The sequence below is a fragment of the Bombina bombina genome, chromosome 1 (genome assembly GCF_027579735.1).
Source record: "Bombina bombina isolate aBomBom1 chromosome 1, aBomBom1.pri, whole genome shotgun sequence".
Lineage (NCBI taxonomy): Eukaryota > Metazoa > Chordata > Amphibia > Anura > Bombinatoridae > Bombina > Bombina bombina.
The window spans coordinates 955,028,015-955,047,561 of record NC_069499.1 but is presented as its reverse complement, the minus strand read 5'-3'; the positions used below and the strand labels follow the sequence as shown (position 1 = coordinate 955,047,561).

The 19,547-nt window shown below is 36.4% G+C and overlaps 1 protein-coding gene across 1 annotated transcript in view; it reads right to left on the bottom strand.

Moving 5' to 3' along the window:
• STX16 (syntaxin 16) overlaps positions 1-19,052 on the bottom strand; it is a 178,882-nt gene extending 159,830 nt beyond the window's left edge. The window contains exon 1 of the mRNA XM_053704804.1: positions 18,836-19,052. Coding sequence (XP_053560779.1) covers positions 18,836-18,916 — 81 coding nt within the window. The 5' untranslated portion in view covers positions 18,917-19,052. The remainder of the gene's footprint in view (positions 1-18,835) is intronic.
• Positions 19,053-19,547: the final 495 nt, after the last annotated feature.

Sequence of the window (19,547 nt, the reverse complement as noted above, 5' to 3'; positions counted from 1 at the left end):
CTTTTTTTATGTTCACCTTCCATCCGTGAGATCTCAGAAAAGCCAACACGATGTCCGTGTGAGACTTGGCTAGCTGGAAAGTTGACGCCTGAATTAAGATGTCGTCTAGGTAAGGCGCCACTGCTATACCCCGCGGTCTTAGAACCGCCAAAAGGGACCTTAGCACCTTTGCGAAAATTCTGGGAGCCGTGTCCAACCCAAAGGGGGGGCCACAAACTGGTAATGCCTGTCCAGAAAGGCGAATCTGAGGAATTGATGATGATCTCTGTGAATAGGGATGTGTAGATACGCATCCTTTAAATCCACGGTAGTCATATATTAACCCTCCTGGATCAGAGGAAGAATAGTCAGAATAGTCTCCATCTTGAATGATGGTACTCTGAGGAATCTGTTTAGAATTTTGAGATCCAAGATCGCTCTGAAAGTTCCCTCTTTTTTGGGAACCACAAACAGGTTGGAGTAAAAACCTAGCCCTTATTCCGCTCTTGGAACTGGGCGGATCACTCCCATGGTATGTAGGTCTTCTACACAGCATAAGAACGCCTCTCTCTTTGTCTCTGGTTTGCAGACAATTGAGAAATGTGAAATCTCCCCCTTGGGGGGGGGGGGGGGGGAGTCTTTGAAGTCCAGAAGATATCCTTGGGACACAATTTCTAAAGCCCAGGAATCATGAACATCTTATACTCAAGCCTGAGCGAAGAGAGAGAGTCTGCCCCCTACTAGATCCTGTCCCAGATCGGGGGCTACCCCTTCATTGTGTCTTAGAGGCAGCAGCAGGCTTCTTGGCCTTTTTACCTTTGTTCCAAGCCTGGTTAGGTCTCCAGACTGACTTGGATTGGACAGAATTTCCCTCTTGCTTTGCTGCAGGGGAAGCTGAAGCGGGACCTTTGAAGTTCCGAAAGAAACAAAAATTATTTTGTTTAGTCATCTTATTTGTTTTATCCTGAGGGAGGGCATGGCCTTTCCCTCCAGTGATGTCTGAAATAATTTCTTTCAGTGCAGACCCGAATAGGGTCTTTCCTTTGAAAGGGATGTTCAACAATTTAGATTTTGATGACACATCAGCAGACCAGGACTTAAGCCATAACGCCCTGCGTGCCAAAATGGCAAAACCTGAATTCTTTGCCGCTAATCTAGCCATTTGGAAAGCGGCATCTGTAATGAAAGAATTAGCCAACTTAAGGGCCTTAATTCTATCCATAATATCCTCTAATGGAGTCTCCACCTGGAGAGCCTCTTCTAGAGCCTCAAACCAGAAAACAGCTGCAGTAGTTACAGGAACAATGCATGCAATAGGTTGGAGAAGAAAACCTTGATGAACAAAAATTTTCTTTAGGAGACCCTCTAACTTTTTATCCATAGGATCTTTAAAAGCACAACTGTCTTTGATAGGTATAGTTGTACGCTTAGCAAGAGTAGAAATAGCTCCCTCCACCCTAGGAACAGTCTGCCACGAGTCCTGTATGGTGTCAGATATGGGAAACATTTTCTTAAAAACAGAAGGGGGAGCGAACGGAATACCTGGTCTATCCCACTCCTTAGTAACAATAGTCACAATCCTCTTAGGGACTGGAAAAACATCCGTGTAAACAGGAACCTCTAAGTATCTGTCCATTTTACACAATTTCTCTGGGACCACTATAGGGTCACAATCGTCTAGAGTAGCTAATACCTCCTTGAGCAATAAGCGGAGGTGTTCAAGATTAAATTTAAAGGCCGTCATATCAGAATCTGTCTGAGGGAGCGTCTTTCCTAAATCAGAAATCTCTCCCTCAGATAACAAATCCCTTACCCCTACTTCAGAACATTGTGAGGGTATATCGGATACGGCTACTAAAGCGTCAGACGGCTCAGCATTTGTTCTTAACCCAGAACTGTCACGCTTTCCTTGTAAACCAGGCAGTTTAGAGAAAACCTCTGTGAGGGTTTTATTCATAACTATGGCCATGTCTTGTAAAGTAAATGAATTTGACGCATTAGAGGTACTTGGCGTCACTTGTGCGGGCGTTACTGGTTGTGACACTTGGGGAGAGCTAGATGCTAAACCCTTATTTCCTTCTAACTGAGAATCATCTATTGCAATATTTTTAAGTGCTAAAATATGCTCTTTATAATTTATAGACATATCAGTGCAAGTGGGACACATTCTAAGAGGGGGTTCCACAATGGCTTCTAAACACATAGAACAAGGATTTTCCTTGGTGTCAGACATGTTAAACAGGCTAGTAATGAAACAAACAAGCTTGGAAAACACTTTAATCAAAGTAAATAACACTTTAAACAAAAATGGTACTGTGCCTTTAAAAGAAAAAAAAGCTGCACAAACACTGCAAAACAGTGTAAAAAAGCAGTAAACAAAACGAAATGTTAACAGTAGCATCATAAAGACTTAGTAACTTTGCACCACTATGCAAATAAACAATTAACCCCTTAATGTGAAAACCGGATTGAAAAAACTTCAAAACCGGTAAAATAACGTTCAGCACCTTGCCACAGCTCTGCTGTGGCGCCTACCTGCCCTTTAGGAACGATTTGTGGGGGAAAAAACCTATTTACAGCCCTCAAATACAGCAGGAATCTCTGGAGAAGTAGCTGGATGCTTCTGAGGTAAATAAACTGTGCAACTGAGGCAGGAAAATAGGCCCCTCCCACCTCACTCAATGTTATGGGGCCTAAAAGAAACACCACAGAGTGTTTCTTAAACTAGCCATGTGGGTTAATAACCCTTAAACAAGCCACAAAGACCTCTTAAAGTCCCTCAAAAAACGTTATATTTGTAATTAAACCAAAACATTTTTCCTATTAGTGTCACCAGTAACTATGAGCCTTTTATGCAAGCTTGGATTCCTCTTTTAATGAATACAGCTTACCTTTCCCTCATGGGGATATTGCCAGCCTTTTCTAGAAATAACACAGTCTGTCTAGAAAAAAATAGACTGAACATACCTTAATGCAGTTTAGCCTGCAAACTGTTCCCCCAACTGAACTTTTCCTGTACTCTTCAGCCCTTGTGAGAACAGCAGTGGATCTTAGTTACAAAATGCTAAGATCATCATCCTCCTTGCAGAAATCTTCATCCCTTTTCTGCCAGAGAGTAAATAGTACACACCAGTACCATTTAAAATAAACTTTTGCTTGAGAAAATAAAAACTAACATTTTTGTCACCACACTCACTTTACCCTTCCTAGCAGTTAAGCAGGCAAAGAGAATGACTGGGGGCAGAGCTAAGGGAGGAGCTATATAGAAAGCTCTGCTGTGGGTGCTCTCTTTGCCACTTCCTGTAGGGAAGGAGAATATCCCACAAGTATGGATGAATCCGTGGACTCGATACATCTTACAAGAGAAACATGTATGCAATGTATGAGACAGCTGCTCACCTACAGAACACTGTGGATACCTTTAGCAAGATCTGGTACTGGATGCTGGAGGGGGCAAATAGCGACCAAAACTAAAAAACTCAGAATTTAAGGAGATTGGGGGACTAGACTGTATCTGATACATTATATGGACTGAGACATAGAAGAGCTATAACAAGAGGAGATGGGGGATGTTGCGAACACAGTGACCTATAACGTTTGTTATTGTTGTTTCTTTGTTGTTTATTCTACACTAGTTAAATATTAGGTTTGAAAACTGTAATGGATGAAAGACTTAAAACATGAGTCGCAACTGGATAAATTACCATGTGTCTACTCTATACATGGGACTTTGCAAGATACCAGAGAGACTATTGATTCATAACATCCATCGGTGGGGTGGCTGTGGCTGATTGTGGTATTGTCATTGAAACTTGTTTAATTTGTATTGTGCTCAATAAAAAAAAATTATTTCAACTAAACATAAGAGGAGTTGTTACTCTGGAGCTGACTTTAACCGATGAATTTGGTTCATTTGCAAGGATTAAACACTTGGTTACATGAAATCCATAATAACATTCTCTAAAACACATAAGAACATGTTCTTTTTTAATTTCTTTATGTCCACAGTATTCGACATATCCAAAACTAAGTCCCATATAACATTTTAATTTTTGAAAGCTCTTTAGTTCATCTGTGAAAAACTGTTGATCATTAAAAATGTTAATGTTAAAGGGACAGTTTACTCAAAAAATGTCTCCCCTTTAATTTGTTCCCAATGATCCACTTTACCTGCTGGAGTGTATTAATTTTTTTACAAGTATTTCCATTACCCTTATATTGGCATTTGAAATAGTTGATTTAGCCTGTGGTATCCCCACCCATCCTGAAAGTTTTTGGCCTCAAGGCCAAGCTGTGTTAACATAGCCAGTAGAAGAAATTACACTCCCAGTGGGATATAGAAGATAAGGTACTAAAATGTTAATTTTCCATTGTTCTCTCCAAGTATTGGTGATTGGTTTATGAACAGATATAAGATAAAGAAGCAGGTATATGTACACAATGTGATAAAGGAATGAGATTTGATTTAAACCTACAAGCTCAATCTATTTTATTAGGTTGTGGCTTCAAAACACAAAATCAGCTAATTCATATAGACAAATAACCCATAATAAGCAAATATCATACATTTTATACTCTGCAGCTGGTAAAAAAAAAAAAAAAAAAGTAATTGGAAACACACTAAGTGAAAAACTATTTTATAGTTTACTGTCCCTTTAATTTGAATAAATGTTTTCCCATTAAAGTGAATGTAAACTTGATGCTAAAGTGCCCGGTTTTTAAAAATTCGATTTAAAACAGGGGCACTTTAATTCATCAAAATTTACATTTCACTCCTGTTGTGGAAAAAAAAAAAATACTTACCTTTTAATCTTGACAGCAGCTCCAGCTTCCTCCGGTCATCGCAAGCCATTAAGCCATTTCTGATGTCAGAAATGATGGATAGGTCATCCTCCAATCATGGCTTCCCCCCCGGGGGAATCAGTATCTGATTCAATGCCGTGATTGGAGGAAGCCGGATTCCTCATTTTAGACCCAGGAAGAGGCTTTGCAACGGGTGGAGGAAGCTGGAGCTGCTGTCAAGATTAAAAGGTAAGTTTTTTTTCACAACACGAGTGAAATGTAAATTTTGATGAATTAAAGTGCCCCTGTTTTTAATAGGATTTTTAAAAAACGTGCACTTTAGCATCAAAATTTACATTCACTTTAAGTTTATCTGTCTTAGTCCTTTTGTATATCTATCACTCCATACACTGCAGAAATCTCTCTGCTGGTTTCTATATCAGATTGTTTCTGCCCTTTAGTTTATTTCAAACACCATGTTGCATTTTAAAAATCCTATTTTCTTTGTGTGCGGTTTTGTGAAAATCTTGCTGTTCACACCCACAGAGGATAAGTCCACAGCTGAGTACACATTTCCTGACAATGGCTTCTCTTTCACAGTGCTGAGTACCTTGACAGATTGGCATTACAAACCCCAGCTAGCTCAGCCCATCTTTTTCCATTTGGTGACCTTTTGCCTTCTCTGAACAGAGAAACTCAAAAGACAACCAGCATTAATTATGCATAGACCATCATCTAGCACAGCTTTGAGAGCCATGCATGGAAGCCGAGCACAGAACGCACAAGCAGTGACGCTGGTAATCTTGTTTGTGTCATCGAAGCCAATAACAGTTAAAATCACAATTAGCATAAAAAGTGCATTTATTCATACAGATTCACAAATAAAAACAAGTAAAAACAAGTAGCAAACAGTTAAAGTTAAAATTGCGCAAAAAAGACCGATTCGAAATGCTAGCCTTGATCAGTGGCTAGTAAAAACACTAGGAAAGCCTGGTTTCCCAATACACAATATTTCAAATAATGTCTGGATACCATATAACCACTTAGAGAGTGGACTAATAAAGGTGGGACATGTTAGTGTCCTAAGATACGTCTAAGGTGTGTAGCGGGATATTGCTTACAAATGAAGTAGGTCAGAATTATCTTGCTAATTAACGTGGCGTGTGTGACATACAATATATGTCGTTTAAGGTAGTAACCTGTGTGAGCAGAACTTGAGGTTTGGACAATCTATCTGTACAAATCCTAAAAAGGTAATCAAGGTTTAAGTAGATTGATTCTGCTAATTACGGCAGCGCATGAGATTTGCAATGTGTATTGTGTGAGATATATCCTCACGGTTTATCTGGCTTGTTAAAATTCAGAATGTGAGTAAATTTTGTCTAAAAGAGTGATGGTGAAAAGATATTCGTGAGTGTTAAGCTTTGTGTGTGATGGATACAAACTATAAATCCAAATAATAATAACACACTGAATTATTAAAAATAGCGTGAAACATCAAAGCAAATTCAGCGTGAAACAACGAAACAAATTCACAATTTCCTAGTGATTAATGTGAGCAACGTTAACCTTTAACGAAATAGCGTGAAAAAATCAACGTAAAACAACAGAAAACAAATAAGCACTGTGATCAAAATGAAAAAAAGCGATTCAAAAAAGTCATGGTCCCTAAAAATTAGAGCAAACCAGATGATTGAAAAAAACAGTGGCCACTGTGAAAAAAGAAACAATATAGTGAACAGTCAATCCAACAAACAGATAAGTGATTTTAAAACCCTCTGCTAGTATTAGCGTTCCTGTTATGATTCTGCAGCCGAAGCCGGATTGGAGTTAGGAACCGGAAGTCCTAGTCTTCTCTAGTTTCGGCGATACCTAAAAAATAAACATACAATAGTGCAGATAGTTTTCTTAATCCTGTAACAATTGAAATAGAACTCACCAGTCGACGCGTTTCGGTCTGTGCTAGACCTTTATCAAGACTGGTATTATGTATTTACAGAGCCTTTTTATAGCTGTTTGTTGAATGTGAACCGGAAGTGTTTGTTTGGTACTTCCGTTTTGCGAGTCTATTCTTATTCAATAAAAAGTTTGCTTTTTAATCTATGAGAATCCTTATTTAGTTCTCACAGTTATCTTAGTACTGGCTTATAGTACAAATTGTTATGGCACAAATTCTTTATACCTGAAGTCGGAGTGTCCGTATCTAGATCACTTCCGGAATTTTAGTTCAACCACTTCCGGTCTCATTCATTCAAATGAAGGGATAGTGTTAATTATATTCAATGCAAATACGCTACTCAGACCCCGCCTTTTAAGCCATTTGCTTGGTCTTTTGTAAACATTGTAAATCTGTGTGATCATTGCGATTTCAGTTCGCCCATTCTCTTGTCATATATAAAATACTTTCAATGTATGCAAAGATGGAGGAATTGTTTTAAATGTGTGAAAAAAAATGAAATTAAATTTAAAAATAAAAATAAATTAAAAAAAAAAAAAAAAAAATCATCAATTTATTTAAATGTCTATCTATGTATAGCGGTTATGAAAGAGAGAGAGTTGTAGTATGGTCTTCTCCTTATTGGTTCAAATTCTTTAGTCAGGAGTTTGTGAGTATATATTTTTTTAAATTTTTTTAATTGCCTAACCAATAAATGAATGGAGGGATTTATGTGACCATTTTCTTCTTATTAGTTTAGACTCTTTTCCTCATAGGGTACGGGTGTATAGGGAGGTATTCTTCTCATTGATTCGGTGTCTTTCATTCAAAGGCTAGTTTTAATTAGCACAGAGAGGTAGAATCATTTAAGAGCCGTCTGGTTATCTTTTGAAAAGATATATATAAAAAATTATAAATTTTTTTTATAAAATTGTTATTATTTAAAAAATTAATCAAAAAAATTTACTCAAAAAATTACTCAAAAAATTATTATATTTAGAAATTACATCTATATTTACAACTATATATGCTGTTTCCGTCTCTATAAATACTCAGTTGTCAGCCAATAGTATTTACAGTCTTTAATTTCTATTTCTAGAATAACTCAGACCAAGGATTTTTAGGGATATGTTCCTATTAGGAGTCTCTAAGTACTACCAATAAGTCGTGAGGAGATCGAGGCTATTAGATTTCTTATTGGTAAACATAAGGTTGTTATATATATTTAACCATTACTTAGATCAACGTGTATGTGCATGAGGATACTTGTTTGGATATTTAATGATATTAGTCGACGAATTGAAAATTGTTTCTTGTTGACTGCGTGCAGACTATAGTTGTATGCAGTCTTACAGTAGTATCTAAGGGATTGAAGTTCGCTATTTGCGTATATATACAATCTACATAGTAAAGGAGGATCTTGTATTCTATGCCATTCTCGTATAAGTTCAGAGGAATTCAATTGCTAGAAATAAAATAGGGATACTGTCTTATAAATTCAGAGGGATTCAGTTGCTAGAAATAGAATAGGGGTACTGTATGGAAGGTCTTTATTACCCTAGCTTAGGAGTCGTAGGGAACACTTCTATCACCTGGCTATAAGCCAGAACTTTCTTTGGCCTAATCTGGCCATATAACCATAATTTCTAGTATATTGAAGCATCTTTCTACATAGATTTGGGTAGGTTTCGCTAGCGTTGAATTAAGCTATAGGAAGTCCTATTAGGCCTTTCATAGATTTGGGTAGGTTTCGCTAGCGTTGAAATAAGCTATAGGAAGTCCTATTAGGCCTTTCATAGGGGTCATAGAGGACAGTTCTTTCCGCTGGCTTTTAACAGGAGTTTTCCTGCCCTAATATAGTAGTATGCTGGGACCCGGTGAAAAAATGCATCATATGAAACTATATTTAACTTATAACAGAGAGAGGTATATTCTAGTTTTTTATATATATATATATATAAACTGGATCTTAATTATCTTTAGGAGTTATTCTCACTGGCTTCGGTATATGGGGAGGAAGAAATTCAAGGAGGAGGAAATTCAGAGATTTATGACCGGAGTCAAAAAACGAGTCTTCTATATGTCCTTCATAACAGTAATTGATGTTTGTTAACCGCAACACTTTAAACTTTCTATACACAGGCCTCTGTTCTGTTTACACTATTCATCTTCTTGCCTAGGAATTCAATAAGTGTGAGAGGTCTTCTTTATTATTAAGCCCTCTTGGATATAGGCAGTCGATTTGGAATATCCATTTGGATTCATTGGTCAGGAGCAGTTTCTCAAAGTTACCACCCCTCCAGTTTTTTACAACTTTTTGTATTCCTATATATTTCAATGCTTTGGTATTTCCATGGTGTTTAGTTGTAAAGTGTTGATAAAGCGGTGTGTCCATGTTCAATTACTGTTATGAAGGACATATAGAAGACTCGTTTTTTGACTCCGGTCATAAATCTCTGAATTTCCTCCTCCCTGAATTTCTTCCTCCCCATATACCGAAGCCAGTGAGAATAACTCCTAAAGATAATTAAGATCCAGTTTATATATATAAAAAACTAGAATATACCTCTCTCTGTTATAAGTTAAATATAGTTTCATATGATGCATTTTTTCACCGGGTCCCAGCATACTACTATATTAGGGCAGGAAAACTCCTGTTAAAAGCCAGCGGAAAGAACTGTCCTCTATGACCCCTATGAAAGGCCTAATAGGACTTCCTATAGCTTATTTCAACGCTAGCGAAACCTACCCAAATCTATGAAAGGCCTAATAGGACTTCCTATAGCTTAATTCAACGCTAGCGAAACCTACCCAAATCTATGTAGAAAGATGCTTCAATATACTAGAAATTATGGTTATATGGCCAGATTAGGCCAAAGAAAGTTCTGGCTTATAGCCAGGTGATAGAAGTGTTCCCTACGACTCCTAAGCTAGGGTAATAAAGACCTTCCATACAGTACCCCTATTCTATTTCTAGCAACTGAATCCCTCTGAATTTATAAGACAGTATCCCTATTTTATTTCTAGCAATTGAATTCCTCTGAACTTATACGAGAATGGCATAGAATACAAGATCCTCCTTTACTATGTAGATTGTATATATACGCAAATAGCGAACTTCAATCCCTTAGATACTACTGTAAGACTGCATACAACTATAGTCTGCACGCAGTCAACAAGAAACAATTTTCAATTCGTCGACTAATATCATTAAATATCCAAACAAGTATCCTCATGCACATACACGTTGATCTAAGTAATGGTTAAATATATATAACAACCTTATGTTTACCAATAAGAAATCTAATAGCCTCGATCTCCTCACGACTTATTGGTAGTACTTAGAGACTCCTAATAGGAACATATCCCTAAAAATCCTTGGTCTGAGTTATTCTAGAAATAGAAATTAAAGACTGTAAATACTATTGGCTGACAACTGAGTATTTATAGAGACGGAAACAGCATATATAGTTGTAAATATAGATGTAATTTCTAAATATAATAATTTTTTGAGTAATTTTTTGAGTAAATTTTTTTGATTAATTTTTTAAATAATAACAATTTTATAAAAAATTTTTATAATTTTTTATATATATCTTTTCAAAAGATAACCAGACGGCTCTTAAATGATTCTACCTCTCTGTGCTAATTAAAACTAGCCTCTAATTAGAACTAGCCTTTGAATGAAAGACACCGAATCAATGAGAAGAATACCTCCCTATACACCCGTACCCTATGAGGAAAAGAGTCTAAACTAATAAGAAGAAAATGGTCACATAAATCCCTCCATTCATTTATTGGTTAGGCAATTAAAAAAATTTAAAAAAATATATACTCACAAACTCCTGACTAAAGAATTTGAACCAATAAGGAGAAGACCATACTACAACTCTCTCTCTTTCATAACCGCTATACATAGATAGACATTTAAATAAATTGATGATTTTTTTTTTTTTTTTAAATTTATTTTTATTTTTAAATTTAATTTCATTTTTTTTCACACATTTAAAACAATTCCTCCATCTTTGCATACATTGAAAGTATTTTATATATGACAAGAGAATGGGCAAACTGAAATCGCAATGATCACACAGATTTACAATGTTTACAAAAGACCAAGCAAATGGCTTAAAAGGCGGGGTCTGAGTAGCGTATTTGCATTGAATATAATTAACACTATCCCTTCATTTGAATGAATGAGACCGGAAGTGGTTGAACTAAAATTCCGGAAGTGATCTAGATACGGACACTCCGACTTCAGGTATAAAGAATTTGTGCCATAACAATTTGTACTATAAGCCAGTACTAAGATAACTGTGAGAACTAAATAAGGATTCTCATAGATTAAAAAGCAAACTTTTTATTGAATAAGAATAGACTCGCAAAACGGAAGTACCAAACAAACACTTCCGGTTCACATTCAACAAACAGCTATAAAAAGGCTCTGTAAATACATAATACCAGTCTTGATAAAGGTCTAGCACAGACCGAAACGCGTCGACTGGTGAGTTCTATTTCAATTGTTACAGGATTAAGAAAACTATCTGCACTATTGTATGTTTATTTTTTAGGTATCGCCGAAACTAGAGAAGACTAGGACTTCCGGTTCCTAACTCCAATCCGGCTTCGGCTGCAGAATCATAACAGGAACGCTAATACTAGCAGAGGGTTTTAAAATCACTTATCTGTTTGTTGGATTGACTGTTCACTATATTGTTTCTTTTTTCACAGTGGCCACTGTTTTTTTCAATCATCTGGTTTGCTCTAATTTTTAGGGACCATGACTTTTTTGAATCGCTTTTTTTCATTTTGATCACAGTGCTTATTTGTTTTCTGTTGTTTTACGTTGATTTTTTCACGCTATTTCGTTAAAGGTTAACGTTGCTCACATTAATCACTAGGAAATTGTGAATTTGTTTCGTTGTTTCACGCTGAATTTGCTTTGATGTTTCACGCTATTTTTAATAATTCAGTGTGTTATTATTATTTGGATTTATAGTTTGTATCCATCACACACAAAGCTTAACACTCACGAATATCTTTTCACCATCACTCTTTTAGACAAAATTTACTCACATTCTGAATTTTAACAAGCCAGATAAACCGTGAGGATATATCTCACACAATACACATTGCAAATCTCATGCGCTGCCGTAATTAGCAGAATCAATCTACTTAAACCTTGATTACCTTTTTAGGATTTGTACAGATAGATTGTCCAAACCTCAAGTTCTGCTCACACAGGTTACTACCTTAAACGACATATATTGTATGTCACACACGCCACGTTAATTAGCAAGATAATTCTGACCTACTTCATTTGTAAGCAATATCCCGCTACACACCTTAGACGTATCTTAGGACACTAACATGTCCCACCTTTATTAGTCCACTCTCTAAGTGGTTATATGGTATCCAGACATTATTTGAAATATTGTGTATTGGGAAACCAGGCTTTCCTAGTGTTTTTACTAGCCACTGATCAAGGCTAGCATTTCGAATCGGTCTTTTTTGCGCAATTTTAACTTTAACTGTTTGCTACTTGTTTTTACTTGTTTTTATTTGTGAATCTGTATGAATAAATGCACTTTTTATGCTAATTGTGATTTTAACTGTTATTGGCTCAGACCCAGCCTTTTATTTGGCGCTTTGGTAACCTCCACCTTTATCTAAACTATATATTGACTACTAGGAGTCAAATTTCCAAAGCCAAGGTCTTATTTTAGGTAGGCGCTCAGTGTACCCCATTGCATATTGTGTCATCGAAGCTTTATTAATATAATTACTTGGAAGTCCTGGTACCACATGAAAAATATAATCAAATTTTGTAGGAACTAATTTCCCCCCAACAGCCTGCACAGATCTAACTAAAATTTCCCCAGCACAATTAAAAGACAATAAGATAATACAGAACACCACTCTCCTTAAATACTGTGATCTACATCGACCGTCTTGTGCAAACCGATAATGGTGAAGAGGCTTTTTCTGACTATACTGAGGTTTTAAACATTAAAAAAAAAAAATCACTAAAACAATGATATGACACAGAAAAAACACACTTTTATATTAAAGTGTTCTAGGTTTACATACTTTATAAAGTAACTCACTTGTCTACTCACATAGAGTTTGTCATTCCCTCTAAAATTTAAAGGACCGTAGAACTGCATAATCAACAAGTGCATAAGACAATGGAATTAGCACTTACTCTGAATTTTAAATAAGCAATACATATATATTTTTTAAATGTACTTCAATTTTCCAGCCCCCTGTATCATGTGACAACCATCAGCCAATCACTGACTCATATGTATGTATACTATGAACTCTTGCACATGCTCAGTAGTAGCTGACGCCACAGAAACTGTGCATAATTTGATAATGGAAGTAAATTGGAAAGTCCCTTAAAACTGCTCTGTCTGAATCATGAAAGTTTAATTTTGAGTTTAGTGTTCCTGTAACATAAGTTACATAGTTTAAAATGTTGGAGTAGTTCACCTTAGTTTAAGAAATAATACAAGAAAACAAATTCAGCAAAATAAATTCTGTATATGTCAAAGCAGTCGTCACAAATGAACTGCTTACATTTTCCATCAAACTAAAAAATTGGGAAATGACAATCAAGAGGCAAGTTAAATAACTGAAGGGAGACTGAAAACCTATTATTGTGATATGACCACAGTAATTAAAGGGACATTGCAATGCATAAATTGCATACTCACCCTGGAGCTTTGTGTTTAAAGGGACATTCCAGCCAAAATTGGAATCCACATGGATGCATTTCAGTTTTGAATAGAAGCATTTTTGTAACATACATGCATTAGCAAAAATGCTTCTACTAAAAGCTATAACTATTTTAAAAGTGTATTTAGGTATGAGCCGTGCACCAGCATTTTACACACGGCACTTGCCCAGAGAGCCTAAGGTGATTGTACCATCTGGTAATGACTCAATTTGTTAATCACTGACATGATACAAGCCCTGCTGGTGCTCTGAGCAGCTGCAGTATTTAAAATACTGGTGCACTGAGAATATCTAGCTATGCTTCACATGCACGTGCAGAGAAAAATGTTAACACTAAAACAGTAACAACTTTTACTAGAACCATTTTTGCCAATACATGTAGATTGCAAATATGTTTCTATTCAAAGATATACTTCATCTATGAGCATTTAAATTTGGACTGGAATGTCCCTTTAAGCCCAGCAATAGGGCTAAACACGGGTAAAGTTCTGTTTGTGAGAAGCATTGCAGCTCCCAATCTAAACACAACTGGTGATTGGCAGGGTTGTGGCCCAGTTACTGTTTTGTGGGTTAAAGGGTTATTATAGTTGAAAAATGTAATGCTCTAATTTGTTAGACTAGCAAGCAACCCTTTGAAGAGACAGCAAGACATTTTTTTGTGTTGCTATAGAACATATCAGCCTAAACATTTTTAAAACAAATGAATAAATCATAGGTAGGCCCAGCACTGAACATAGTCTTTCTTAATTCCTATCTTGTGGTAGGTGCACGTAGCAGGGGTTACTGCATTCCCCTCTCATATAGAGAATCAATATAATAAAGCCACAGCACTACAAATATCTTCAAATGATATTACCTTTATTTAGCAGAAAACATGCGACTGATTAAGGCCTATGAGGCCAAAACGTTGCATGTTTTCTGCTGAATAAAGGTAATATCATTTGAAGATATTTGTAGTGATGTGGCTTTATTATATTGATTGATGCTCTATTTAAAACAAACTTTTTTTTCTTGGAGGCTCTAGTCCACAGACAACAACGCTAGCCACAGTCATAAAGTTAGTATAAAGTACATTGTTTTGCAGGTGTTATCTTTTAAAGCAAATTAGGAACAAACATGTGGCAGGGTGAGCCTTGATAAGTCTGCAGGGTAAATTTCAAGTTCTGAGAATTAGAAATAGCTAAAATTTTCAGAGCTAAACTACATGAAAAGGAAAAAAAAAAATAACGAAAATATATTATAAAGTTATTTCATTATGCATAAACATTTTATACAAAAATCTCAATGTGTTTACGGTCCCTTTAATGCTATATGCTTAACCCAGAGGTGATCAACTTTGGTACTCCAGAGGTTTTGGAAATACATTTCCCATGATTCCCAGCCAGTGTAAAGTGTCTAAGCACCTTAGGAAATGCAGTTCCAAAACCTCTGGAGTGCCACAGTTGATCACCCCTGGTTTAAACCCTGCAAAGGGGTTATAATAGAAGTACCGCTTGGACCCACAAAACCGTGCCATAAAGTACTCAAGACACATGCACACTCCTGAACCTACCTAGGTATGCTCTTCAGCAAACAAATACAAGGCAATTAAGAATTAATGATAATAGAAGTAAATTGGAACATTTCAATTGACATGCCCTATCTGAAACATGACAGTTTAATTCTGACTTTCACATCCCTTTAAAATGTGCTAACAAACAAAACCAATGGTGTAGGATGAAAAGAAAAAAAAAATTAGAGATAAAAAAATGTTTTAAGCATTCTAACAGTACCTCATCAAGCTCCTAGAGTGTGAATTCATCAGTTCCCAGGTCACAGAAGAAAGCAAAGTGTTTGAACATAGAGTGGAAGACATAATTTAACAACATAAAAATCAGGTTAGAAGAATTAACATGAATCAGAGTAAAATGTACTACGTTTCAAATCATTTCAGGGACAAGATTTTCTATTGTGCATATAAAAGAGGCAATCAAACATGTTAAATGTCAAGCTAAAGTTAAGTTTTTCAATCAATGTTGAAATTAGGAGAAAGTATGAGAACAACTCATATTCAAGGATCAGTTGCTCAACTGGTGACAATGGCACAGCACCACAGGTTTACAAGCACAAGCAACTACAAAAAATACACTTTAAATTGCCATCTGTCAGATGCAACAACAAAAATCATGTCCCTTAAAACAGAAAGCACACAGACACTTGATTTTGTCATCATTAACCTATTGATTGTGATTCATAAGAAAGAGAATAAGCATCTGATTTAATAACATCACATGACAATAGTTCATTTTTATTAAAAAAAAAAAAGAGAATTCATGTATGCACATACAAATGTAATATACTGAAATTGATGGCAATGTAATATTTGAATAAAAACATACACAAACTAGACATATAGTCACAGCAAAACATTTTGTGCATGCTTTCTCACTGCTTTCTTTCACGATTGGGATAGAGCATACAATTTTAAGCAACTTTCTAATTTACTCCTATTATCACATTTTCTTCGTTCTCTTGCTATCTTTATTTAAAAAGCAGGAATGTGACGCTTAGGAGCTGGTCCGTTTAAGGTTCAGAACCCTGGATAGCGCTTGCTTATTGGTGGCTACATTTAACAAACCAATAAGCAAGTATAACCCTGGTTCTCAACCAAAAATGGGACGGCTCCTAAGCTTTATATTCCTTCTTTTTAAATAAAAATAGAAAGAGAATGAAGAAAAATTGATAATCGGAGTAAATTAGAAAGTTGCTAAAAACTGTATGCTCTATCCGAATCATGAAAGAAAAGAAGTGTTATATCGGCAACAGAGAAAAAAAAAAAAAAGTAAAAAATAATTAAACATAAATCCTAACAGAAAGATAAGCAGCCACTTGTCTTAAATCCATACTAAATTCAAGTGTGATTGTGTAAATTTCATCCCTACTGGTGTATACGCTGTTAACTGTCTTAGTTTTTGCAAGATTTTAATAATTCTATTAATCAAAATAAAAATAATTTACATCCATAGAAACATCCAAACAGCAATTCTTTAGAAAGATAAATAGCACAACCTATAATTAGACTGACACAGAAACACATCATGGATTTTAAATGACAAATCAGCTAGTCACAGAGAAGAACATTATGCTGTGTGTAAATGGGGCAGAGAGAATGTATGTGGCAGCAAAAGGGCAAAATAACACACACTGGAGAGACCCATTGTAAACCATGAGTCTTGGGCTGGAAAACCCAAATTTAGTTGGTAAGCTTCCTGACAGGTTAGCCTAGGCAGCTAAGGCAATTAGGAAAGTTTGATTAGGCAGATAAGACCACTTGCTAGAGAGCAGTGTGAGGGGTGTACGTTGTAGCTGAAGACACTGCAGAATCTACTCAACTGCCACAAAAACCAGGGGGCAGTAAGGCAGCTGCGGTTTAATTTTCAGGTGTCCCTACACTGCTAATGTAAGACAGAAAACTGCTGTGTTATATGCAGTACATTATACTGTGTACAGCTAATACTAAAAAGCCAGTGACAGCTGGCTGCTGGGTAGCCGGCTCAGCATATTTTCTTCTGCTTATGGGAAATATAAGAAAATAGTGAGCGGTTAGTGATCTGGTAGTATTACCCAGCTCATAACAGAAAATCAATACATACATATAGCAAAAATGCCAAAATATTGATTTCTTCAAATATTGCTCTTTGTTTTCTGACTACAGTGTTCCTTTAAAAGGGACAGTCAACACTAAAATTGTTATTGTTTAAAAAGTTAAAGGGACACTCAACATAACATAATCCTATATAAAAAAATTAAAACCGAATATCCGCCTGCAACGTACCCCCTTTCTCTTACTTGCTTCCTTAACCTCTTAATCTTGTACGATACCTTCTAGTTTCTTGTGTTAATATGGCTGCCTAACTCCCCCCACCGTTACGTAGGGACCTTCTTTTTGAAAGGATCAGCCAATCATGATCCATTCCTCTGACTGAAAATGAAAGCGCGTTCACGGACCGCAATAGATGACTCCTACAGCTCTTGTAATTACGATCGCGCTCGGTAATAAATGCGCATGCGCGATGACGTAGGAAGAGCGTCATCTGAAAATAACATGAACGTGCCTGAAGGGGATGAGTGATGGGGAAGAAGCATGAATGGGAGGAGTTAGGCGGCCATATTTAGTTAGTACGGTAAGCTATAACGATGAGGATTACTTGGACGTTATATATAGAAACAAGGCAGGGATGTGGTGCAGGCGGATTTTGGATTCTGTTTACACAACATGAAATTATGTTATAGCGGGTGTTGAATGTCCCTTTAAAGAACGCCTTTACTAACCATTCCCCAGCTTTGCACAACCAACATTATTAGATATATATACTTTATAACATTTAAACTTCTAAATTTCTGCCTGTTTCAAAAGCTCTATTGACAGCCTCTTAATCACATGCTTTTGTATTTGCTTATCACAACAGGAGACTGCTAGTTCATGTGGGCCATATAGATAACGTTGTGCTCATGCCCATGGGTTGTGAACAAAACAGCTAAAATGCAAGTCAATAGAGAATAAATAAAAAGTAATGTGATCAGGGGGTTGTCAGAAGAGACTTAGATACAAGGTATTCCCAGAGGTTAAATGTATATTATAATAACCAAGTTGGATGTGTAAATTGGAGAATGGGTAATAAAGGGTTTATCTATCTTTTTAAACAATTTTGAGTTGACTGTCCCTTTAAATCTGAAATTTTCACTCCATTTTATAGGGGAATGGAACAATTGGAGAAATAAATAACAAATTAACAATGTATCCACAATCTCTGCCAGTGACACAACACATTTGATAAGAAAGCAAATATTGTACACTAGAACATAGAAGGTACAGAATTCAAGCCCAGTAGATAGACTTTGAAACTACCCTTTCATAAGGTAAATAATCACGAATGGACATTGTAATTAGGGTGAGATCTAATAAGTTAGTATTGCTACATAATAATATGCAGTCAAATTTATGTATTAAAACTTGCACATCACTAAAACCAAAAGCACTGTAATTATCACCAAATTCTCTTTGCAACCTATCATATAGAGAAACTGGTTTTATATATTCATTCCCACATACACAATCATGCAGCTCCACAAAAATGAATGAATATATATATATATATATATATATATATATATATATATATATATACACACATACATATACATATACACTCACACACACCAATAACCAATCATGCATGAACATATAATTATTTATGGCACACTACGATGCAGGTGCAAGTCCATGCATATAAAACACTACACAGCCCATGTACAGCCCCTAAACCCAGGCTCACGCCCCACCCACACCAGCAAAAGATGCCCTCGCAGACTCACCGCGCTCCGGCTCCGCGGTGCCGGGCGGCTGTAATTACTCACTTGCTCGGCCAGAATGTGTCGGTTTTGGGCGGCATTGTTCCGCAATAGCAAGAAGGCGTCTGTCAGACGGCGGGTGGCCATGCTTCTGCCCGGCCTGTACTGCCCTCCCACCCAACGAGACCCTCCACTCACAGACCGAGACCGTGGCCTCGCGGCCTGCACCACCAGCTCCCGGTACCCTGCATCCCCTAGATCTGTACTTCCGCCAGGAGTTGGACACGCACTGCAGGGAGTTCAGGAAATACCTCCCGACAGTGAAATCTACTGTGCGCAAAGGTTCCGTAGTGATAGAAGAGAAAAGAAAGGAGTGTTGTAGTCTTTCAATTCGAGATGCGTTTGGAAACCAATAAAAACACATCTTCAAATAATTTCTAATAAGGATCAATTAGCAATACAATAACAAATATTTAACCCAAATATTTACTTATACATGTCCAGAAATTAAATGTTTTATAATTATATATTAACGACTTGTTTTCTGTAAAGGGCTTCAAGGTTATATTATAAGTATCTATTTGATGTCTCAGTTTTCTTGTTATAGCATTTTTAACTTTACATCCCATTAAAGTCTCTGGGCATTCCATTTTGTTATTCACCCTTGTCATTCCTTTTAGTACATCACCTTCAAGGTAGTGGGTACCATATTTTAAGGGTTTCATTTTAAAAGGACACTGAACCCAAAATTTTTCTTTCATGATTCAGATAGAGCATG